Genomic DNA, 25,131 nt, shown 5'->3' with positions numbered 1-25,131 from the left:
TCAGTTTCAGAAAAGGGATAAATAGAAAATCGCTATGTTTGGAAATTAACCAACATATTTCTAAATAAGACTTTAGGATGAAGGTGAAATCCTGATGGAAACTAGATTATTAAAAAGGAAGAAAAATGTATCAGTATTTATACAGTCTTATACTTATTATGATTTGTATATGCAAATCACATCCAAAGGAATCTACAGATAAATGTTTAGGATAAGAGATATTACAAAAAAAAAAGAGAGAGATTACAGACACATTATTAGAATCAATAAGAGTTTAGCAGAGTTGCCAAATTCAAAACCAAAGAACTTCCATGTATATATATATATGCATAACCCATGGACACAAACAACAGTATGGTGAAGGCCTGGGGGTGGGGTGGGGGCAGGGGATGGGGTGGAGGGGGTCAGCGGGTAAGAAAAGGGGAGATCTGTAATACTTTCAACAATAAAGATACATTTTTAAAAAACAATTAGGAAAGAAAGATACCATTTACTTCGTTATCAAAACTACCAACTACATAGAAAGAAACCTGTCAAAAACGTGTAAGATCGCGGTGGAAAATTCTAGTGCTTCATAGAGAGACATGAAAGAAAACCCAAATAAATGAACTAGAACACAATGATAAGGATGCCAAGTCTCCCAAATGCATCTGAGGATTTACTGCCGTTCAAATCCTCAATGTGGTTGTGTGTTTGGGTAGCTTGACAAGCTGATTCTAAAATCTGTATGGGAATGCAAACAAAACCTATTCTACTTGCCATCAAACCCACTCCAAAGCTCCAGTAATTAAGACAGTTTGCTGGTAGACAGAACCATAAGGTGGAACGGGTGTGAGCAGCAAACCCAGCCGTACACAGACATTGCGATGTGACAGGGTTGGCCCAGCAGAGCAGGGGGGAAAGCACAGAATGGTCAATAGATATCACCGGCACTGAGTATCCACACAGAAAAAAGGGAAAGGGACCTGTCATCATTAACCAGCTCCATGGGAATTAAAATCAAGGGCAAAAGTATGAAGACTTAGCCCTGGCCGGTGTTGCTCAGCTGGTTGAATGTCGTCCCACCCACCCACTGAAGGGTCACCCGTTCCATTCCTGGTCAGAGCACATAACCAGGTTGCGGGATCCCTGGTCGGGGTGCATGCGGGAGGCAACTAATTGATGTTTCTCTCTCACATCAATGTTTCTCTCCCTATCTTCCTCTCCCTTCCTCTCTCCCTCCCTCTCTCTCTCTCTCTCTCTCTCTCTCTCTCTCTCTCTCTCTCCCCCTCTCCCTCTCTCTCTCTCTTTATCTCTCTCTCTCAAATAAATAAAAAATATTTTTTAAAATAGTATATAAAGACTTAAAAAGATAAATTGGGGGAAAAATCCTCCATGACTACAAGTTAGGGAAATATATCTTCAATCGTATAAAGCACTAGCCACAAAGGGAAGAATCTGACTTCATTCCAATTTAAAACTTCTGTTTCTTGGCACTGTGAGACAGGGACCAGACAGGCCACAGGGCAGAGGTGTGGACACAGAACCACGACACACACAGGCAGCGTCTCTCCCTCCCTCCTCCTACCAGCCACACGTGCAGGGTTTCTGTTTCTGATTTCAGTTGTGTTGTTGCTCTTTTTTTGAGATGCATACACATGGTAACTACTGAAAGGTGACATCTTTGAAACTTTCAAAAATAAAAAGTGCTAATTTGGTTTTGACTCTGTAGTGATCAATTTTCCATAAGATGTTTTTGTCTTATGCATTAAGTGAGGGACTAAGGAGAAGTGCAAAGGGAAGTGAAAAAAATAGCCTGTGATTCTTTGCTCTTAGAAAAGGAGGAAAATGAGTAATTTAACCTTACAAGACCTGGGGAGAAACTGATTCTGAAAGGGAAGGTAACAGAAGGGTAAGCAGGAAAGAAAAATGAAAAAGTGTGCCCCATGGAGCTGAGAAATGTTGAAAGAGTATCAACAAGAAAGAACTCCTGTAGCAGTGAGAAAAACAAGGACGAAACGGTGATTCTTGGAAGGTAGATGGAAACAGTAAGTGTGAAAATGAACAGCAGGAACACTAACAACATTCTCACTGGAAGGAATCTGAAGTGTCAGCATGCAGAAATCAGAAAGGTGGTACCCCTGTGTATAAGTGGAATTGTTTTCATTTATTTACCTTATGAGTTTCTGTCAACTCATTTCCTTCCTTTTGCGGGGAGCAGGCCTAACCTGGCATTCGGGCATCCCCGAGGGGTCCTTAGCCGCTGCGCTCACCAGCCAGAAGCCAGGCTCGCTGCTCCTTAGCGCTGCCTCAGAGGTGGGAGAGGCTCCTGCCACAACCGCTGCTCGCCAGCCATGAGCCCGGGTTCTGGCTGAGCGGTGCTCCCCCGGTGGGAGCGCACTGACCACCAGGGGGCAGCTCCTGCGTTGAGCCTCTGCCCCCTGGTGGTCAATGTGCGTCATAGCAACCGGTAGTTCCACTGTTTGGTTGATTTGCATATTAGGGTTTTATTGTATAGGATAGTTTTACAAATAGAAGAGCTAATTGACATTCATCATCTAACATAATCACGGCCATAAAAATGTTTACAGCCAATAACCTCCTTTCTTTCTTAGAAAGACCCTTGGTCTACTCATCTGTATAACCTACTTTTGATTAATTGCTAATTTCCCACTTTGTAGATAGTTATTTTATTTTTTCTATTATTGATCTTTTGGCCATTTCACGGGTAATTGGCACCTCCTTCAGAGAAGGGGGCAGAGTAAATGCATTTGTCTACATTTATTGGGCCTTGCGTTCATCCTACCTTGGAAAGAGTCTAATGATGACGAAGTTTAATGCTGTGGCCGAAATGATGGTGTTGATCAAATTAGACTTGTAAACCAAGAAAACACAGGCACCGCAGGGGCCTGGCAGGTAAGGCGAGTGGTGGACGCTAGGGCATCCGTGGTAATACATGCTCCCCTGGAGGGTTAGAGCGTTTTAACTTACACAACACACCCAGCTGGCCAACGCGAACAGCACAAACAGCGACCAGAAGACATGCGTTAAGCAGACCATGAAGCACATAGTTAACCAGTGAGTAGCTGTGGTTCATGATGACGAACTCTTCCGCCTAAAATCTGCCCTAAGCCTAAAGTAACATGAGTTTTGAAGACGGGACAATATGCCTCAAAGAAGTCTACGTTCACAACATAAGTTTCTGTGGTTTCGTAATAGTTGGAACAAATCCCAAGTGATCCCCATATTTATTGGGATGTCATTTTTTTTTTTAATTTGCAAACAGCAATGTTTCTTTAAGATGCACATGTTTAAGCTTTTCTGTTGCTTCTGCTCCCTTTTTTCCAGGGAAAATTTCATGGAAATCCAATGCATGTAGCTGTGGTTATTTCAAATTGTTTAAGGGAAGAGAGGAGAATATTGGCTGCTGCCAACATGCCCGTTCAGGTAAGATTTCCTGAACCTGTGATCCTGTTATCTCCTGGGGCTCAATCTTCCTGAACCGACAATCTTTGCTTGCGAACGAGCTTCTTCTCTGTGCTAGTGATGCCACCATCCTTCCGGTCGCTTGTCATCAAGACCGAGGATCCTCTTCGCGTGAGATCCTTTTCTCTGCTTCTGATTGAGATCATCACCAAGTTTCTCCAGCATTTGTTTGTAGAATCTTATCTATACATTATTTTCTTTCTCTACTGGTCACGCTCTGGCCCATGGTGTTACAACATTGGTTCAAGAATATAGTTAACTACCGCCCTAGCTGGTTTTGCTCAGTGGATAGAGCGTCGGCCCTCAGACTGAAGGGTCCCGGGTTAGATTCTGGTCAAAGGCATGTACCTCGGTTGCAGACTCAATCTCTGGCCCTGGTTGGGCATGTGCAGGAGGCAAACACATTTAATATCAGATTATTAGAGTGGCCAGCGCTTGGAGAAGTTAGTCAGCCTTTCTGTTTAACAAAGCTAACATTTTGACATATTCTTTCGTGAACTCCCTTTGTTCCAGTATAAAAATAATTCTCATGCTGTCAGATTCATCTGAATTTAAGTCTAATTCTAAATTTAAGTCTAACTTAATGTAGTTTCACTATACTACTTTTTAAATTACATGTATTCATTTTAGAGAATTTCACAAGTAACATAGGTCTATTATAGCAAATTAAGAAAAAATGTTAACTATAAAATAACCTATAACTTTACTATTCATGGAAAACATATATAACATTAGGGGGGTGTTCTTCCAATCACAGGTACTTGAGTATACATGTCTGTACATATATCCATATATTTCTAAATATACATACATATATAAGCAATAGAGATCATAAATATATGGTGTTTCATAATCTTCTGTATTTTTACCAATATGACACTACTTATATGTCATTAAACATTTTTCTACAGCATGATTTTTAACGGTTACAGAGTATTTCATACCATATTGATCCAAACCTCAAAGTATACTACACATACCACATTCATCATAAACCTTGTTTTGTCAACACCATTGACATGTCAGACATTCCTTTTCCAGGGACCACTGGAGAAAGCCTTACAAAGCTCTTCCGTGTCGGAAAGACAGAGGAGCATGGAGCACAAAGTGGCCGCCATTAAGAACAGCGTGCAGGTGAGTGAGGTGGCCGCCAGCACGGCTGGCCGTGGCCCCGCACCGGGCCGCTGCGGGCTCCTGCGGTCCAGGTGCGTGCAGGCGGGAACCAGGCGGGCGCCAGGGCGATCAGAGTCTCTCACACGCTGTGTTCACGTTAGAAAAGATTTCTCCGGGGAAAGCTTTTCCACTTCAGTCACTGGCGTCTGTGTCTGCCCGCCACCTCCACCCCGGAGCCCTGTGGCCTCGGGCACCTGGGCCAGCTCACCTCTCAGACGGCTGCCTCCTCCCCGGGCGGGATCGCCCCGCAGCGGGTCTGTGGCTGCAGGAGCTCGCACCTGAAGGGCCCGGTCTGGACACTGAATACCTGCTGTGTCTGAGCAGAAAAGCAGCCGCAGGTTCAGAGAAGAGAAAAGTAAAAATCTCAGAGAGAAACAGGAGACGGGGAGGAAACAAAGGTGTTTTTGTCTAAGACGCAGAGAGGGGGGAAATGTACACTGAATTGTCATGAACTGCAGCGGGTCAGGAAGGAGACTTCCAGCGAAATGACCATTGGTGCCTAGAACAGGATTGTATGGCACTAACACGGGAAGTGTGCACGTTCTCGGGTGGAAAAGGAGATCGGTGGCACCATTTGTCACTCACTGAGACACAGGAGGGCAGTTTCCAATTGGGCAGAGACCATGGATGGGCAAATTCCGCCTGGTTCTTCCAGCGTTACTCAGCTTTCCTGGGAAAGGGCTCTTTGTAGAGGTAGGTTCTATACGTTTGGTCTACGATATTACCAGAAACCAGAAGAACAAAACGGTATATTTTGAAATACTGGCGATGTTTCTTTTGGTTTTTTTTTTTTTACCATTTTAATTTCTTTATTGATTAAGGTGTCACATATTTGTCCTCATCCCCCCATTCCCATCCCAAACCCCTCCCCACGCATGCCCCTACCCCGCTGTTGTCCGTGACCACTGGTTAGGCTTATATGCATGCATACAAGTCATATGCATGCATACAAGTCTGGTGATGTTTCATTGACATGCTTAATTATAACAACTGAGCGGGTATGTGTTTGTTGTTTTCTTTTTGTAAAAAGATAACAGAACAAGACACCAAATATTTAGAAGACCTGCAAGATGAATTTGACTACAGGTATAAAACGATTCAGATGATGGGTGAGTTTTGTTTCATCCTTAATTGTACACAGGAATGTAAAAGTCACATGACCGGGGCTTCCCCTTTCTTCACAGAATTGATAAACAGGTCTCCTTCCCTAGGTGAACGGTGTTTTTGTAAAGGAGGGTTCGGCAGTGGAGTGTTTCTTTCATTTCGTCCTTTTTCCTACTAACCAATTCTAAGTCAATGATAAAGCTGGTGAGAAGGCACTTCTACGCTGGCATGCAGCTCCAAAAACTAAGTACCTTCTCCTATAGAAGCAAAACATCATTATCACAATTAAAAAGAGTGATAATAGTTGCCTGATATGATTAGAAAATTAGTCATGTCATCCTAGGTCAGTTTTTTTAAATATAAATTTTTAAAGTTATAAAGTAGAAATGTGACTCACTGTAGGAAATTTGGAAAATAGGCAAAAACAATAAAAAAATAAAAATCACACACATTCCCACTGTCTACAGATAAACAGTCAAAATGGTAGTATACTTCCTTCAAGCCATTGTCCTGTATGTTCAAATACACACATATCTATTTATTTGCAAAATACTGAGGTAATCTTGTACATAGTTTTGTATGTTTCAGTTTGAAGTTTGAAGTTTTTCCCCATATTATAAAAAATCTTCACAACATAATTTTAATAGTTATATAAATATCAAACGGTAAGGATACTGATATTTATTTGACTATCGCTTTGTCGTTAAACATTGAAGTTAGATGTTTTTTAAGAAATGGAAGGAAAGAGACTATTTGCTAGGTTTCAGATTTACAATAACGGATCATTAATGTGTGTTGTATTTAGTGGGACAATTAGAGAAATTCAAATTAGGTCTAGATTAGTCCATGGGATTGTATCAGTGTTAATTTATTGACTTTGGTCATTGTAAGACATTAGAGGAAGTGGATGAAGGATATATGGGAACTCTATTATCTTTTAAATTCTAAAATTATTTAAAAATAATTTAAAAGCAAATTGGATCTAAATCTCTCCTTTAAAGAATCATTGTTAGCCCAGCTAGTGTTGCTCAGTGATTGAGAATCGACCTATGAACCAGGAGGTCATGGTTTGATACCCAATCAGGGCATATGCCCGGGTTGCCGGCCCAATCCCCAGTAGGGGGTGTGCAGGAGGCAGCTGATCAGTCTCTCTCTCATCGAGGTTTCTATCCGGCTCTCCCTTCCTCCTTGAAATCAATCCTACATAATAAAATGGTAATATGTAAATTACCATCACTCCGCTACGCCCACGATTGGGCCAGCAGGAGGCGCAGGGGGCGGGACTCAGGGTGGCCGGGGTAGCTGATTGGGCCAGCAGGACGCTGAGCTCGCGGCGCCAGTGGCGCCGCGAGCTCAGCGTCTGTGCCATGGCTGCCGGAGGCTTTCGGAAGGCCTGGGGCACCGGCGGACAGCCAGCCCGCTGGTGCACCAGGTGCATGATTAAATCATGCACTGGGCCTCTAGTAAAAATATATGTTTTAAACAATAAAAGAGAGGATATTAGGAAACTAGTTTTTCCTGGCATAGGTAAGGAGTGATATGTTCTTCTGGCATCTTCAGGATGTCTTGACTCCCATGAAGTGCTATTTAAAATGTTTATGATTGTTTGTATGTCAATGTTTTCCTTCAGAAGAAATGACACAAACATGGGTTTTATCAGATTATCAAAGGGGTACGCAATCCTAAAGCAATTTAAGGGCTGAAAACTTCATCAAGCCTTACAGTTCATTGAAAGCAGCCTCATCCTAAATTTTATATGTGAACTATCAATTCTGAGAATATATATATATATATGTGTGTGTGTGTGTGTGTGTGTGTGTGTGTGTGTGTGTATGTGTATGTATATATATGAGGCTAATATGCAAAGTGCCCCCTCAGGAGTTCAAGTGGGAGACGGGGAGTTCGATCGCTCGCTATGACGTGCGCGGTGTGGAATGAAGGAAGGTCCCAATCGTCCCTGATTGCCGGCCAGGCCTAGGGACCCTACCCGTGCACGAATTTCATGCACTAGTCCTCTAGTTAGAATATAACAGAATACTTTAAATGATAAAATTACTTTGAACTTAATATATTGCAATTAGAGTTAATTTAATATCTTTCAGTGCTCCATGAGAATTATGAAGAATACAAACAATCATCTTATCATTTAAATGAAGTATTTGTTTTGTTGGCTCTAAATGCAATGAAATGAAAGCTACATGGAAAATAAGTTCTATCCTTGGTTGTGAAGATGGGAAAATGTTAGCTAATAAAGTTTTGTGTTGATAAAATGCTATATAACCAAGATTTTGCTACCCATGGGGTTTAAGAGTTAGTGAATTTGTGAATTAAAGCAACCAGGGCCAGGCCGGAGTGGCTTAGTGGTTGAGTGTCAACCTATGAACCAGGAGGTCACGGTTCAATTCCCGGTCAGGGCACATGCCCGGGTTGCAGCCTCAATCCCCAGTGTGGGGCGTGCAGGAGGCAGCCGATCAATGATTCTCTCATCATTGATGTTTCTATCTCTCTCTCTCCCTCTCCCTTTCTCTCTGAAATCAATAAAAATATTTTTTAAAATAAATAAAGCAACCAGAGATGCCTTTTGGGATATCAGTGCTGTTTTATAGGGAATTTGACACACTGCTGTCCTGGTGCCTCTTTTTCAAATACATGAGTCAGATCAGCGTCCCCGGCGTTCACTTTCCATAGATGTGAGTGGTTGGTAGAAACCATCGCTTGCTCTATACCAGTGGTCAGCAAACTCATTAGTCAACAGAGCCAAATATCAACAGCACAACGATTGACATTTCTTTTGAGAGCCAAATTTTTTAAACTTAAAGTTCTTCTAACGCCACTTCTTCAAATTAGACTCGCCCAGGCCGTGGTATTTTGTGGAAGAGCCACATTCAAGGGGCCAAAGAGCCGCATGTGGCTCGCGAGCCGCAGTTTGCCGACCATGGCTCTATACCAATAAAATTTAATGTTTAAATTAAATAATACAACTTTCCTTGCACATCTTCCATTGAGGAGGACACATCCTTTTGGTTTTTCTTCAGTTAGCGATGCTTTGAAAATCTGCAACTCTTTCCCGCTTCTAGTTTTACTGTGAGGCTAGCCTATTTTGTAAAAATAAAAGGGGGAGGGGGCGTTAAGGACTTAGTCTTTGTTATTAGTTCATGAGACCAAGGAGACAAAACACGAACTCCACCAGGCAGTTTCTCGTAACTCCTGGGTACCAGGTCGGGCACCAGGAGGAGTCGAATACGATTTAACCGTGGGCACCGGGAAGGCCCCCTTCCCTCCTGCTGATGCCAGCCAACCGGGGTTATCATCGACGTGGCGGGATCTGATAAGGAACCCACGATACAGACTTGTGTATCTCCTCTCGGCCCATCCCCTAAAGGAGCATGGTCTTCTCTCAAGGTCTGCGACATAGAGCTCCCCTCTCCGTGCCGGGATGGGATCCTTCCCGGCAAAGGGAGCAGACTTACCTCCACGCTCATCTCCCCAATGGCCCCCTTGGGCTCCTGCCTCTGAGGAGGGCAGATGGCCGCCGATTTGGCTTTCAGGGCCGAGACCTCGGTCTCGGAGAGACGCTAAGTCGCTCTCTTTTCCTTCGCAGATCAGGGTGACAAGAACAGTGCCCTGGTGAGTCAGGAGGTGTTGACTCTGCAAGAAATGCTCAACAGCCTCGACTTCAAGAGGAAGGTCAGTGACGAGCTGGAGCGTGGCCTGTGGGCTCTTCTTCTCCTTTTCCTTGGCCTGGCGCTGCCCGGTCCCCGCTCCACCGTCCCGCTGCAGCCCTGCTCTCACCGGGGCCCATGGGGCCGGCAGCACCTCCACTGCCGCCCACGGCCAGCGCCCCGTCACCAACGCCCGCCACGTTCCGCGCCACCCCCCGGCGGTCAGCGCACATCATAGCGAGCGGTCGAACTCCCGGTCGAGGGGACGATTTGCATATTAGGCTTTTATTAGATAGGATTGTCACAGGACTCACACATTCTCTGACAGTCTCCGCGTATTCTGAGACATTAAGAGCCTGTTCCCTGGGCTGGGCTCTGCTCTCAGGACTTTATCTGGCGGTAATACCTTCATGGTTGGCAAAGGCAGGGTGATGGCCAATAGGAGGCGGGAGAGGTCAGGCGCATTGGTCTCTGGGCTGAGTTACGAGTGCCTTAGGTTGTGTCTCGTGAGCATCTCCTCAGCAGGCCTCTCTGTTGCTAGGACGCGCTCAGCAAGCTGACCCAGATCGTCAGCGAAACGGACCTGCTGGCGAGCAGCATGCTGGCGGAGGAGCTGCAGGGCTGGAAGCGGCGGCAGCAGGTGGCCTGCATCGGGGGGCCCCTCCACAGCGGGCTGGACCAGCTTCAGAACTGGTGAGACCGCTGGCTTCCGTTTCTAGAGAAAACCACAGGGTGTACCCAAGCGCGGCGGCGCTCAGCCGGAGAACGCCGTGCAGGCCGGAGTGCCAGCTCACCCGGGGGGGATGGCGGACTGGCCGGGGATGCTCTACAGATAAAAACCAGCAGACATCATTATACGCATCTTCTTCACTTTATTCCTTTGTGGAGAAAAAGAAAGCATCACAGAAATTTATAAAATGCTTAACAATTGCTTAATTTTCTTATATGCCAAGCTGAAAAGCCCTAGCCAGATTGGTTCAGTGGATAGCGCATCCACCTGCGGACAAAGGGTCCCGGGTTCAAGTCCGGTCAAGGGCATGTACCTGAGGTGCAGGCTCCTCCCCGGCCGGGCCCTGATTGAGGCACATGCAGGAGGCAACCAAATCGATGTTTCTCTCACATCGATATTTCTGTCTTTTCCCCTCTCTCTAAAAATCAATAGAAAAATATCCTCGGGCCCGGCCCACGTGGCTCGGTGGTTGAGTGCTGACCTATGAACCAGGAGGTCACAGTTCGATTCCCCATCAGGGCTCACGCCCAGGTTGCAGGCTCCATCCCTAGTGTGGGGCATGCAGGAGGGAGTCAATCAATGATTCTCTCTCATCACTGATTTTCTGTCCCTCTCCCTCTCCCTCTTCCTTCCTCTCTGAAATTAATAAAAATATATTTAAAAAAAGAAAAGTATCCTCGGGTGAGGATAAACAAACAAACAAACAAAAAAGACTCATGAATTTTTGAAACCAGCAATCGATGTGGTTTCTTTAAGGCAGGCGTCCTCAAACTGCGGCCCGCGGGCCACATGCGGGTGTTTTTGCCGTTTTGTTTTTTTACTTCAAAATAAGATATGTGCAGTGTGCATAGGAATTTGTTCCTAGTTTTTTTTAAACTGTAGTCCGGCCCTCCAACGGTCTGAGGGACAGTGAACCGGCCCCCTGTTTAAAAAGTTTGAGGACCCCTGCTTTAAGGGCATCAGAAGCACTGGCTTCAAGCGCTTGGAAAGGGATCCCTGTTTTAAAGGTGTACCCTAAGACGTCAGAGCTCAGCGTCGGTCTGTTTTCCAGAACAGTTCACTTTGTGCTCCCAGAGAAGCCTCCCAGCTCTAGGACGGCGGCTGCGCTCTGCACCAGAGGCAGCGCCCTGTGCTAGAAGGGAGAGCGGCTCCCCTTCTCCCCTGCGACAGTAAAGCAGCGGCTGAAGGAACACCTAGGCGATGTCCTAAAGGGAAGGCAGGTGTTCGCCAGGACCTAGCACTGGTTCAGGGGGCGCGGCTCAGTGCGGTGAGAGCCGGAGGCAGCGGAACACCCTGCCGGCACGTTTCCCAGGAAAAGCGATGGACTGGGCTCTTCCAGGAACGCCTGGCTGCCCTGGGCGGAGACTTCCGTTCTCTCTCCCCCTGTGCTGGGCTGTTAGGAAAACAGGGTGAACAGCGAAGGCAGCAAGGAAACGGTGCTCCTTCCACATCCGGGTGGTGGCGGGGGGGGGGGGGGGGGGGGGACAGTTCTTCCCGCACCGCATGGGGCGTGGACGTTATGTGGGAAGAGCTGCGGTCAGGGCTAAGGGACAGGTCAGGGCTAAGGGGCGGGTCAGGGCTAAGGGACGGGTCAGGGCTAAGGGATGGGTCAGGGCTGAGGGACGGGTCAGGGCTAAGGGAGGGGTCAGGGCTAAGGGACACGTCAGGGCTGAGGGACGGGTCAGGGCTAAGGGAGGGGTCAGGGCTAAGGGACAGGTCAGGGCTAAGGGATGGGTCAGGGCTGAGGGACGGGTCAGGGCTAAGGGAGGGGTCAGGGCTAAGGGACGGGTCAGGGCTAAGGGAGGGGTCAGGGCTAAGGGACAGGTCAGGGCTGAGGGACGGGTCAGGGCTAAGGGACACGTCAGGGCTGAGGGACGGGTCAGGGCTAAGGGAGGGGTCAGGGCTAAGGGACAGGTCAGGGCTAAGGGACAGGTCAGGGCTAAGGAACGGTCAGGGCTGAGGGACGGGTCAGGGCTAAGGGACGGGTCAGGGCTAAGGGACAGGTCAGGGCTAAGGAGTGGGTCAGGGCTAAGGGACGGGTCAGGGCTAAGGGACGGGTCAGGGCTAAGGGACAGGTCAGGGCTAAGGGGTGGGTCAGGGCTAAGGGACGGGTCAGGGCTAAGGGACAGGTCAGGGCTAAGGGGTGGGTCAGGGCTAAGGGAGGGGTCAGGGCTAAGGGACGGGTCAGGGCTAAGGGGTGGGTCAGGGCTAAGGGAGGGTCAGGGCTAAGGGACGGGTCAGGGCTAAGGGACGGGTCAGGGCTAAGGGACAGGCCAGGGCTAAGGGACGGGTCAGGGCTAAGGGAGGGGTCAGGGCTAAGGGACAGGTCAGGGCTAAGGGAGGGGTCAGGGCTAAGGCAGGGGTCAGGGCTAAGGGGCGGGTCAGGGCTAAGGGACGGGTCAGGGCTAAGGGACACGTCAGGGCTAAGGGACGGGTCAGGGCTAAGGGGCGGGTCAGGGCTAAGGGACACGTCAGGGCTAAGGGACGGGTCAGGGCTAAGGGGCGGGTCAGGGCTAAGGGACAGGTCAGGGCTAAGGGACAGGTCAGGGCTAAGGGACAGGTCAGGGCTAAGGGACGGGTCAGGGCTAAGGGACAGGTCAGGGCTAAGGGACAGGTCAGGGCTAAGGGACAGGTCAGGGCTAAGGGGCGGGTCAGGGCTAAGGGACAGGTCAGGGCTAAGGGGCGGGTCAGGGCTAAGGGACGGGTCAGGGCTAAGGGACGGGTCAGGGCTAAGGGACGGGTCAGGGTTAAGGGACAGGTCAGGGCTAAGGGACGGGTCAGGGCTAAGGGACGGGTCAGGGCTAAGGGACAGGTCAGGGCTAAGGGATGGGTCAGGGCTAAGGGACAGGTCAGGGCTAAGGGACGGGTCAGGGCTAAGGGACAGGTCAGGGCTAAGGGAGGGGTCAGGGCTAAGGGACGGGTCAGGGCTAAGGGAGGGGTCAGGGCTAAGGGACAGGTCAGGGCTAAGGGAGGGGTCAGGGCTAAGGGACAGGTCAGGGCTAAGGGACACATCAGGGCTGAGGGACGGGTCAGGGCTAAGGGAGGGGTCAGGGCTAAGGGACGGGTCAGGGCTAAGGGACGGGTCAGGGCTGAGGGGTGGGTCAGGGCTAAGGGACGGGTCAGGGCTAAGGGGCGGGTCAGGGCTAAGGGACGGGTCAGGGCTAAGGGAGGGGTCAGGGCTAAGGGACGGGTCAGGGCTAAGGGAGGGGTCAGGGCTAAGGGACAGGTCAGGGCTGAGGGACGGGTCAGGGCTAAGGGACGGGTCAGGGCTAAGGGACGGGTCAGGGCTAAGGGGCGGGTCAGGGCTAAGGGACGGGTCAGGCCTAAGGGAGGGGTCAGGGCTAAGGGACGGGTCAGGGCTAAGGGAGGGGTCAGGGCTAAGGGACAGGTCAGGGCTAAGGGATGGGTCAGGGCTGAGGGACGGGTCAGGGCTAAGGGAGGGGTCAGGGCTAAGGGACACGTCAGGGCTGAGGGACGGGTCAGGGCTAAGGGAGGGGTCAGGGCTAAGGGACAGGTCAGGGCTAAGGGATGGGTCAGGGCTGAGGGACGGGTCAGGGCTAAGGGAGGGGTCAGGGCTAAGGGACGGGTCAGGGCTAAGGGAGGGGTCAGGGCTAAGGGACAGGTCAGGGCTGAGGGACGGGTCAGGGCTAAGGGACACGTCAGGGCTGAGGGACGGGTCAGGGCTAAGGGAGGGGTCAGGGCTAAGGGACAGGTCAGGGCTAAGGGACAGGTCAGGGCTAAGGGACAGGTCAGGGCTAAGGAACGGTCAGGGCTGAGGGACGGGTCAGGGCTAAGGGACGGGTCAGGGCTAAGGGACAGGTCAGGGCTAAGGGAGGGGTCAGGGCTAAGGGAGGGGTCAGGGCTAAGGGACGGGTCAGGGCTAAGGGACGGGTCAGGGCTAAGGGACAGGCCAGGGCTAAGGAACGGTCAGGGCTGAGGGGCAGACGTGCCCAGTCTGTCGAAGGCAGCCTCCTGGGTAGGCAGTGGGAGTCCCCTTCCCGTTCCATCACCCCAGTCTCCCTCCTTAGGGTCCGACCCACGCTCCCCCCTGCACGTCGGAGCTGGAGAACACAGACACCTCTCTCCGGGATCTCCATCCATCAGTCCCAGCTAATCCTAGGTCTTACAACCAACATATATGCTCCTTTTCTATTGTTTCTTCTTCAGGACACTTACACATAACATGCTTCACATCGTGTATTTTTAAAGCTCTCGGGATGCCTTCCTTTGCTGCTTAGTGAGTGTCAGATTCTTAACATACATGTTCCACAGACCGATCTGTGTTGAGCAGAGGGTCATTGCCAGGCATTTCGTGTCCGTCACTGAAGGTCTACATTAGAAAACGTTGCAAATATGTAACACTGTCTCATGCACCTTAGAGGGAAACACGGATTAAGACCAAAAAAAAGAATGTAAGCCGCTGTCACTGACCTTCCGGGGAACGCTGTGGTTGGTTTAGTTCGGTATTTGCCTATTTGCTAAGTGCAGTTAGTAGTTAAAACGGGAGATAGAAAACAACGGCCGATGGCGTGGGGACGCCCTGTGATTGTCCTTTGCGTCCACAGCTTCACGCTGCTGGCGGAGAGTCTGTTCCAGCTCAAACGGCAGCTGGAGAAGCTGGAGGAGCAGTCCTCCAAGGTGACTTACGAAGGGGACCCCATCCCCGTGCAGGGGCCCCACCTGCTCGAAAGGGTCACCTTCCTGATCTACAGCCTGTTTAAGAGGTAAGCCTGATCGTCCGTGCCTCCGGCGGCTTCCGTCCTGTGCGGTGGAGGGACACCCTCTGGGGTTTGGGCGTTAAGGGGAAGGGGTGGTAGGGAGCTAGGCAGTGAGCCTTGGGGTGAGCTGAATAAAGCTCCAGAGAGTTCCGGAAACATTTCTGGTCTTCACTACTCATCAGTCCTCTCCCCCACCCCACCCCCCACAACTGAGTCCATTTTCCATGAACCAAGCACATCAGCCACCTGAAGTTCATTTGTCAACATTTAGAAAAAGAGGATTTCGAGGATTTCTTAAGTGCCTATCTAAGAAATGAAGGCTGGAGAACATGTTTTTGTTTATAAGCTCATCGGGGGAAAAAAAACAAATACTAGTATGTACCAGAAATCCTACTATCTACTTCAAAAATGGCATGAAATTAGCTTCCTAGGTTACGTTTAGTAGGATAAAAATAGACAGGGCTTTTATCCCTGACTCAATCCTAACGATTAAGAATGAATTGCTGTTGTTACGTAGGGAGGGTCTTTAGGCCAGTTCCCTCTCCAGGTAATGATTTGTGAGACGTCTTTGGAGAGCTGAGCTTTGCTGGGGGTTTGAATGTCTTCTCAGCGTGGGAAGCGTGGACCTTAGAGGAGGACAGCATCCTGTTCCTCTGCGGTTTGTAGCCTGTCGATATGCTCAGTGTTTTCAGGTGACACTCTTCATTTCCTTTGACTCTAGCTCCTTTGTGGTTGAACGGCAGCCATGCATGCCAACCCACCCCCAGAGGCCGATGGTGCTCAAAACGCTCATTCAGTTCACGGTCAAGCTAAGGTAGGCAGAGTGCGTTCGTTCTATCAGCCCCTACGTTCATGGAGCCACAGTCACCGTGTGGTTAAGGCCAATGTCTTCCCCCCCCCGCCCCCCCGCCCCCGTGCCTTCCTCCACCTGTTCTTCACGGAGCGCCTTCTGCTCGCCCAGCACTGAGCTGTGGTCAGCACCCACGGGAATGTGACGGTGAGGGCCCTCTTGTAGAAAGTGTGACGATGAGGGGGTATTCGCACGGCAGCCTGAAACCACAACATCGAGCACAGGGAATGAGCGGCTGGAGAGCTTGCCGTGAGCGAAGACCGCAGAGACCGGAGAAGGCATTGCGGGAATGATGTGGGCAGGCTCGCAGGGAGGACACCTGAGGAAGTATGGGTTCCGAGGTCTGTTTCCTAAGCCTGTGAGCAGGAAGAGAGGGTGGAGAGGACAGACTGGGGACAGATTAGGGAGAGCTTCGAATGTCCTATTCAGGAAATGCATGGCACGGTCTCCCCCTGTGCTACCCAGTAACCAGCCTATTAGGTTTTGTCAGAAAACACTCAGCACCACATTTTCCGGTATATACTTACTGATGGATATGACTTGTGTGTCATTGTTGCTTTATCGATGCATTTTATCCTTTCCATTAGCAGGAGCAACCAAAAGGTAGCATTGTCCCTCGTGGCACTTAAAATCATGAGTTTGTCTTTCAACATTCAAAGGTTTTGCATCATGCTTCAATCTCCAGGGCCCCACAGTTTTAAATCACTAGTCACCATTCACCTCCAGAAAGCTGAAATTCTAGACTAATACAAGAGGAAATGCTGCCAAGGTGAAAATAGGATGCCATAATAGGGTCCCTGATCGCATATCACTGTTGGAACTCCATTTTTATTTTATTCTTTTCCGTTCTAATGAGATATAATTAGTGTACAGTGCTGTATAAGTTTAAGGTGTGCGGCATAATGACTTGACATTCAGAAATTGCAAAATGATCATCATAGTAAGTTTAGCTAACATTCATCATCTCTGAATTTTTACAGGGAAGGCATTTGTCTTCAATTTGCATTTCAAGAGCCCTCCTTGTGTGAATTTTGCACACAATTCTTGATCATTTCCTTGTGTGAATTTTGCACCAAGACTTGCCGGGGTTCTTGTCCCAGCACTAAGAAGGGGTTCAGCAATCTGGAGAAAGGCTGTGCGTAGATGATTAAGAAGGACTCCAAGGACAAAAGATAGTTTTGAAAGGCATTGGGGGTCAGAGGAGCTTCAGCTAAAGGAGCTAAAGACTACCCCTTGACTCAGGACCCAGTGCTTTTTATTAACACAATTTGTCCTAAGGCAAGGTGGAGATAATACCCTTCAGAGGGTAGGGTTTCAAAGGGTAGGGTTTACAGAAGCATTGTCACATTGGGGAATAGCCTACAGCTGTTCAGGTGTTTGGCCAACAGGAGGCAATAACATGTAGATTAACCTTTTGCACTCGGATGTCAAGTGTGACTCGACAGGGTTAGCATTAGAATAAAGGAATCGAGAAAAAAGCAAGCGAGTGCAAAGGGTTAAAATTCCCTGAGCTGTCTGGCAGCAAGCAATCAGGTTTGGGGGAAGTGCCATTTAGCCGTTCCACATTATGTGACTCAGCCCTTGTTGAGTCTAAGTTTCATCAACCTTTTGATGCAACTCTTATAATTATGACATGCTGGAATTGGTTCCCGGCAAAGACTTAAGAACTAAAGCCAAGGCCAAGTTCCTTTTAAAAATTTTATAATTTTCAAAAATTGTTTATTCTTCATCCTCTCATCTGTATGTAACCCAGAAGACAATAACACTAAAGGGAAGTAAAATTCGAGGGATAGTGAACATCCTACTTTTCCTTGAGACACCCCCATAAATGATATGTTAAGTCTATGATATCCTTTGGAACAAAAAGGGAGGTGAGTAGGGACTGCTGACACAGAGCTCTGAGTGGAAGAGGTCCCTGAATGGCACCCCCTGGCACGTTGTCTGAACTGGTTGCATGAGACAAAGACCTGTAGTCCCTGGTGTGAGTGTTCTGTTCTTCTCTTCTACCTGACTGCTGAGTCCCCCATTTGCCTTCTCTGTACCCTGTTCCCCACTGTCTGAACAGATGAACCTTTACTTAGTATTCAGGTTTTTCCCTTAAGCCCCCCTCTACCACAGCACTGCATTCTTCTATTCCAAAGGGAGAGGTACCAGGGGACTCCCTTCAAGTCATCACGTGAATCCGATCCCTTCCTGAAGAGGGGTAGAGAGGAAGGCAGAGAGGGAAACCATCTGGCCTTATTGCATACCAACCCTTGCTACCAGCACTACACACTTATCCTAGTCCAAACCCTGAACCCAATCCTGTGCCTTCTTCAGGACATTGAAGGGACCTTCGCGACATTCTACCCACCTTTTGTTCGGGCTGTTTAGTATCTATGATTATATGTCTCTAATGCCAATCAGTTGCTCCACCATTCTCTATGTTCCATAGATGTGACTGGACTTCTTCCTTTTATGTATAGCCGTGTCCACACCTCTCCCTTTCCCAGTCTTCACTACCCCAATACCCCAGTGCCTAGAGCACGTAATGAATATGTATGAGGAGCTCAATTGAGTGAATGGATGAAGTTTGGGATGAAGACAAAACTAAATGAATGAGTAAGTGAGTGATTATCTCAGAAACTGAGCTGAACCTACAGAGAGAAGATACAGTTTGGAAGAGATGGGGAAAACGAAAGAAAAAACGGGCCCTCACCAGATTAAGGGACTAAAGAAAGTTATTCTGACCTATAATCACTTTATTTGAAATGATGTCTTTTTAAATTATGAACATTTTTGCTGTTACTTAAATAGAGTATGTTTAAAGATTGCAAATGCATTGAAGTGTGAATTTTCCATATTCTACCAGAGGCCTGGTCTTTCTCGATATTTTTACAATAATACAGTTATCATCAAAACATTTAGTTTTAGTAAGCTTACAAAATGTGTTCTTAAAATCCTATATAATAAAAGGCTAATATGAAAATTGACTGGATGGTGGAACAACCAGTCGCTATAATGCGCACTGACCACCAGGGGGAAGATGCTCAATGCAGGAGCTGCCCCCTGGTGGTCAGTGCACTCCCACAGGGGGAGTGCCACTCAGCCAGAAGCTGGGCTCACGCGGGGAGCAGGCCTAAGCCAGCAGGTGGACATCCCCTGAGGGGTCCCAAACTGCGAGAGGGCACAGGCCGGGCTGAGGGACCCCCCTCCCCCCAGTGCACAAATGTGTGTACTGGACCTCTAGTACAAGAATAAAATGAAGCCATATCAATAAACTTTGATTTTTTTTATGTTTATACATTTAACACAAATTTTGTCTTGAACCAAAATATATAGCTATTTTTCTGACCTAGCCAAGGTATTATCCAACACACATCAACTACAGCAATATGGAAACACTTCCCAAGTGTTTGTCAATATATTAAGTGGCTGATGTCAGTATTAGTAACATGGAGAACTGAAGAGGAGTTGGACATGTTTAAAACGCACTAACGTAACAGGAGATGATGTAATTTGATTTATATGTATATGCTATAAATATATCGACGTCTCTAAATGTAAAAAAGGCTTTTAGAACTTGTGATTTTTACTTTTGATTCTTTATTTATGTGTCTTTCCAGACTACTAATAAAATTGCCAGAACTAAATTATCAGGTAAAGGTGAAAGCATCAATTGACAAGTAAGTATCTAATTTCATTTTGAAACATGAAAATGTAAGACTCTCTAAAAAGAACTGTTCTTATTTTATAGAGTAATTTCAAACGTTTACATTTATTTCCCTAACATTACATCTCAATGCACTTCAAATATTGGACTTTGAAGTGCAACTATTTAACAGAACTCCAATGAAGGCTTATTTTTAAAATTTTGCCCTCAACACTGGAAATGACCGTTTGCATAGTATCCTCTCAAGTATTATAAAAAGTTTTAGTAGGTCTATTACATCGCTTACTTTTAAAAATCTTCTTGCGTTTGCAGGAATGTTTCAACTCTAAGGTAAGCCCTTTACTTTGGAACTTTTTGTTGTTCTCGTAAGTCTGTTTTCCCTGAGACCATGTCAACGGCTGAGATTTCCTCCCCAGTAATCGCAGGTTTGTGCTCTGTGGGACGCACGTCAAAGCCATGTCCATCGAGGAATCTTCCAACGGGAGCCTCTCGGTGGAGTTCCGACATTTGGTGAGTACCCATACCCAGGAACCTATGCAAGCTTCTTTTTCCTTCTCAAATCCAATACTCTTTACAGATAGGCCTTGGAACCCCACGCATGTTGTTTCTTCGTGTTTCTTATGTGAGATGAAAAGATGTGTTCAGCTGTAACAACATGCCATCAGTGAAGAATTAAAAATGGTAGGAGGAACACCGAAGCTAAACTCAGGTCCGAGTTCTTACCAGTGAAGTGGTACCTAAATATACACTGAGTGGCCAGATGATGATGATCTCTGAACGCATAATAATCTGGCCACTCAGTGTATATCCTATAGAATAAAAGGCTAATATGCAAATTGCCCCCTCGACCAGGAGTTCGACCAGCAGGCAGGCCAGCCAACCGCCCATGTCTCCTCCCTTTGGCCCGGCTGGCCCGACCCCACCCATGCACGAATTCATGCACCGGGCCTCTACTCTCTCTCTATATATATATACTGAGTGGCCAGATTATTATGCGTTCAGAGATCATAATAATCTGGCCACTCAGTGTATATAGTAATTGGTCCCTAGATTTTGGTAATAATCACAAAAGTAATCCATCTTGTAATGGGCAGCCATTCCTGGGTTCGTTTTTTAAATGCCCCCAAGAAATGACATCCAGGAACAGCAAGTCGGGCTGCAGGCACATTCACTTGAGGCTGATGAGCTGGGGGGCAGGGTGCTCCTGGCATGACAGCTGCGGGGTTCGCCTTGGCATGTCTAGAAAGCCCTGGCCAGCCGCATCCTGTTGCTTCTGGTGCTCACCACTTCCTCTCCACCTCGAGTTCTCTTCGTGCTTTTCGTTCTCGTTCTTTGCATCGTTTTTACATTCCCAAGGATCCTATGGCTGGTCTCGCCAGAAACTTGTCACTCATCTGGTTGGTTAACGTTTAGGAAGTATCGTCCCTGAATGTTGGGACGCCACCGCGTCAGCCTCAAAAGGCCTAGTTTCTAAAAGATACAAAATTCACGTTAACAGAACGGTATCTGCCTAGCAAGTTTATGCTGGCTTTTGTGTTTAGTTTTGTTTTTGTTCGGTCTTCAGGACTGAAGGGGGCATTTCCTTTTAACTGAGTTCCTACCACGAGAGACTGTTAAATAAAATGTAATGAGGAGTCACATGTTACACATCCTGATAGCTAGCACTTACTTTTTCACTTAGGATTAATTTCAGTCCTCAAGGAGTTTTTAATAATGGACAATGTTTGCTAATAAATTAGTAAAACAGTAAAAGCCCAAACCTTAGGTTTTACCCTGCTCTTCTAGTTGCAAAGCATTTATGTATTTTTGCATAATAACTTTAATCACTTTTAATATAAAAGTCGATTTAGAATATCAGAGAAGCAAAATTTTTACATGAAAAAAATCACCTGTAATCCCACCACCTTGAGGTGACACTATTTGCACCCTTATTTTTGTTTTCCTTCTTTTTAAAGCCAGATGCGATTGTACACACTATGTCATTTGTTTGCTGTCTTATTTAGTAAGTGATCCATATCATGAACATTTTTGCGTCGGGAAGTATCCTTGTCCTCTAACGTGACCTGGAACTTCCTGTGCAGGTGACCCCGTCACTCATTTCCCAGTCCTCTGTGCTGGGCTGGGCTGGGCTGCACAGGGCTGGGAACCCTCGCGCCTTAGCTCAGATGACCCCTCCCAGGTACAAAGGCATTCTGAATAAATTCGAGCACATCCAGCATGATTTCCTCTTTCCAAAAACGTTGGCTGAAAAACACAGTCTTCGTGGTATGCCAACCTCCTCCCTGAGCTCGATGGAAGTTTCTGAGCTGGCATCCGAGCAGGAAGCTGCTTCCTGTGATGTGGGCAGCTGTCGGGTTCCATGAGTGGGAAGACATCTGGGTGACGGTCAGAATTGTGACCAAGAAAATCACTAAAGTAGGTACAACCAACTTGATAGGTAGCTGATAACGTGTCTCCATGTAAACACTGTTTTCTTTCTCAAAGCAACCGAAGGAAATGAAGTCCACTGCCGGAAGCAAAGGAAATGAGGTAGGAAATGCTTTCTTCTAGAGTTTTTCTAGGAAATAATTCTATAACATCTTATTTTTATAAAGCCCTTAAACTGCCTTTTATATTTTTACTAGAGGCCCAGTGCACGAAATTTGTGCAAGAGTAGGTCTTCCTTCCCCTGGCTGCTGGCACCGGCTTCCCTCCGGCCGCTAGCAGGCACCCGGGACCCAGGCTTCCCTCCAGCTGCCGGCAGGCACCCGGGACCTGGGCTTCTCCCTCACAGCCCTCGCTTTGTCCGAAAGGTCATCTGGTCTAATTAGCATATTATGCTTTTATTATTATAGATATAAAGTCAAATTCATGTTTCTCTGATTACAAATGTAAAGCTTGATCATTGCAGACAACATAAGAAATTTTCTTTTAACAAAGAGGAACTTACATATAATAATATCCTCCTAAGAAAATGACTATTAACATTTTGGTTCACATCATTCTAGACTTTTTGTATGTATTTCATGTAGATACATTGCTTCATAACCTGCTTTTTTCCCACCTAGCCACATGTGGTGAACAGCTTCCCATAACCTTACACACTCTTGAAGAACATGGTTTAACGTGACTATATTGTATTTCATTTTACAGGTGTGCCATACTTTCTTTAGTCACTCCTCCTTTGTTATAAAGTATCTTAAAATTGCTCATTTTCTATAAATAAGAGTTAAGTCTCAAACATCATGACAGATGATGTGGAAACCACAGGTGAAAAACAGTTCTGTTATTTCACGGGACCAATGACCTTGCTCTTCCATTTAAGGTCTGCATTCCACTGAATGAGTTGATTAAAAGGACAAATGGATGCAGTCCAAGTATTCACATTTGAGTCAGTCAATGCTAGCGTGGCCGGATCCTGGGCTGGCAGTGGTCTTGGAGACCATCGGTGCCGTTGGCCTAGATACCGGGGCATATGCCTGTGCCCTACAGATTTAGGATTGGAGAACCTGGGTCTGAGTCCATTCTGGCAGGGACCGCACATGCGATCCTTGACAAATGGTCTGTTGGAGAAATGCTGCACGTTTTCCCTCTCAGAGATCAGGGTAGTACTGCCCAATGCTCTCTGCTCAGAGAGGCTGCAGGTGTAAGGCCATCCACACAGGGCAGCTATACAGCGGTGGGGCTGGCTTCTGGCGTGACTGGTGTGTGGCTCCTGTCTCCTGGCTTTCTACCTCACAGCTCCTATGCAACATCTCTTTGAATTATTTGGAAGAAAAAAGCACTTCATAAATCCTGCATTCCACTACAATCCATCTAACCCACCCACAAAACCACACAGATCCATCACGTCAGATTTCATGCTCCACATTTTTTCTTCCCAGAATGCTTCAGTCTCTTAATCTTGTTGGAAAGATCATTTGGCAAATCTTGCAGGCCCACCAAAGATGAGCTAAGCCTTCTCCTAGGGTAGACCCTTGGCGTAGGGCAGAGCTTCGAACACCCAGATGTCACGTGAACAGAGCTTTTGAGTTTAAGAATATTCCAGTAAACCAAAAAAGTGGGAGTTATTCTTCCTACCTTCTAGAAACCCATAAAGGTTTTCCACATTTCCTGATGGAAACATTAGCACATGATAAATGAAAGCCCATCTCACTGGAATTGGGGCGGGAGTTGTGATTGACATTCCATGCTGCCTGACATCCCTGAGTAATACTGACTAAGTCTGAACAGATGAAGCACAATGCTTCTGAACTCTTAGTAGGTCAACTAAGTCAAATGGGAATAACGCAAACAGCTCAACAACCAATACATCATCATCCTTATGGATGCAAAAACAAAACCTTGGATTTCCCTAGAGACGGAAAACTATAGAAAAATCAACCAGTCTTATTAACACTATCTACTTATATTAATTTGAATGTATTTCCTCTTACTTTACAAATAATAACAAAATTGTACAGTACACATCAGAATCCTTTCATTTCTTCCCTTTTTTTTTTCAAGTTTATCAGATCAGAATAATTCTATTTTACGCTATTCTTTGGGCTCCCCCTGTTGACAGAATTTTGATATGACTCCTGTGTGCATTGAAGGGAAGCCATAGCCTTGAACATTGCTTTCTGTGCTGTGGGAACAATTGAAGAGTCACAAAATATATAACAGTAGGCTCCAAAAGGCAGCGGAGGCATTGTGATTGCGGCCTATTCCGTGTCGTTTTCCATGTGCAACAATATCATAGATTACAGCCAGAAATTTAGGTGAAAATCACCCTTACCCCAGTCCTATTTACTTAGCAGAGGGTTCCTTTCACGCCAAGAGCCGTCACCATTTGTCAGCCTCTCCCAGGAGCTCAGGGTGTGCTGGGAGGCCCTGAGCAGCGGGAACAAAGAAGAATACGGCGGCATCTGGGCCTGCCTTTCATTCGCTTGTGCTTTTTCCCAGGTGGAGCCCTTTATCATGTTCAATGTCATAGAAGTAGCATGAAGGTGGCTCTTGTAAGCCCATAATCACCTCAGATGGCTAGAATGGCCTTCAATACAGACATGAATGGTACATCTCACCTGCGACAGTTGCCTAGTCTGTAAGGAATGAATCCTGGGAGCTGACGCGGAATAGGGTCCTGGCTTGGACCACACGGGTAGAGTAAGAGAGACTGTGAGCGAGGGCCATGCGGGCTTTGAGAATTGATGTTGCTTCCTTTGGCCGGAGCCACTGTTCCCCAGTCACGTGCATTGTAAGTCAGCTGCCTGGATGGGTTTTGTTCCAAACGTGCCTCACAGTTGCATTAGGGATGTTAAGTAAATAGCAGATACTACTTTGAATCACCGAGGAAACCTCTCTCCACCCACACCCCAGTCCAGTGATGTAATCCTAAAGCATGACATTGTTTTCCGAAGTGAATGGACATGTCGCCTGAGTGTCTGTGGAGGCCCGGGCTCTCACACCCCGGATGGCTGCCGTAACTCAGAGATCTGAGGAAGTTACCCGTGATGAATGACCATGTCATACTTACGTTTAATCATATAATTTAAACTAGAGGCTAGAACCTGGTAGGGACGAGCCCTCAGACTCAAAAAGGCTCCCTCTGGCTGTCTTCCAGCCACGCCTCTCTACAGGGAATGGTCTTTGGGTTCAAGGCAACCTGCTCCCCCAGAGCCCAGGACCAGAATTCCCGCCCGGAAGACCTCAGCCTGCTTCCAGGGCCTGCGAGGGCCTCTTCTGACTTATTCTGCCAAGCGTGGGTGTCACCAGCAACGCCAGCATCTCTAGGCACAAGCACGGGGCCTGGAGGCCAC

The 25,131-nt window shown here is 47.3% G+C and overlaps 1 protein-coding gene across 1 annotated transcript in view; it reads left to right on the top strand.

Moving 5' to 3' along the window:
• STAT4 (signal transducer and activator of transcription 4) overlaps positions 1 to 25,131 on the top strand; it is an 81,450-nt gene that overhangs the window by 41,066 nt on the left and 15,253 nt on the right. Inside the window, exons 4-14 of the mRNA XM_079781814.1 lie at positions 3,328 to 3,426; positions 4,507 to 4,599; positions 5,669 to 5,747; positions 9,344 to 9,429; positions 9,946 to 10,097; positions 14,700 to 14,858; positions 15,574 to 15,666; positions 19,308 to 19,367; positions 19,667 to 19,684; positions 19,771 to 19,864; positions 21,839 to 21,883. Of these exons, the coding sequence (XP_079637940.1) occupies positions 3,328 to 3,426; positions 4,507 to 4,599; positions 5,669 to 5,747; positions 9,344 to 9,429; positions 9,946 to 10,097; positions 14,700 to 14,858; positions 15,574 to 15,666; positions 19,308 to 19,367; positions 19,667 to 19,684; positions 19,771 to 19,864; positions 21,839 to 21,883 (978 nt within the window). The remainder of the gene's footprint in view (positions 1 to 3,327; positions 3,427 to 4,506; positions 4,600 to 5,668; positions 5,748 to 9,343; positions 9,430 to 9,945; positions 10,098 to 14,699; positions 14,859 to 15,573; positions 15,667 to 19,307; positions 19,368 to 19,666; positions 19,685 to 19,770; positions 19,865 to 21,838; positions 21,884 to 25,131) is intronic.

The sequence above is a fragment of the Cnephaeus nilssonii genome, assembly GCF_951640355.1.
Source record: "Cnephaeus nilssonii genome assembly, chromosome: 10".
NCBI lineage: Eukaryota > Metazoa > Chordata > Mammalia > Chiroptera > Vespertilionidae > Cnephaeus > Cnephaeus nilssonii.
The sequence above is the reverse complement of the archived record's forward strand: the minus strand, read 5'-3'. Positions and strand labels throughout refer to the sequence as shown.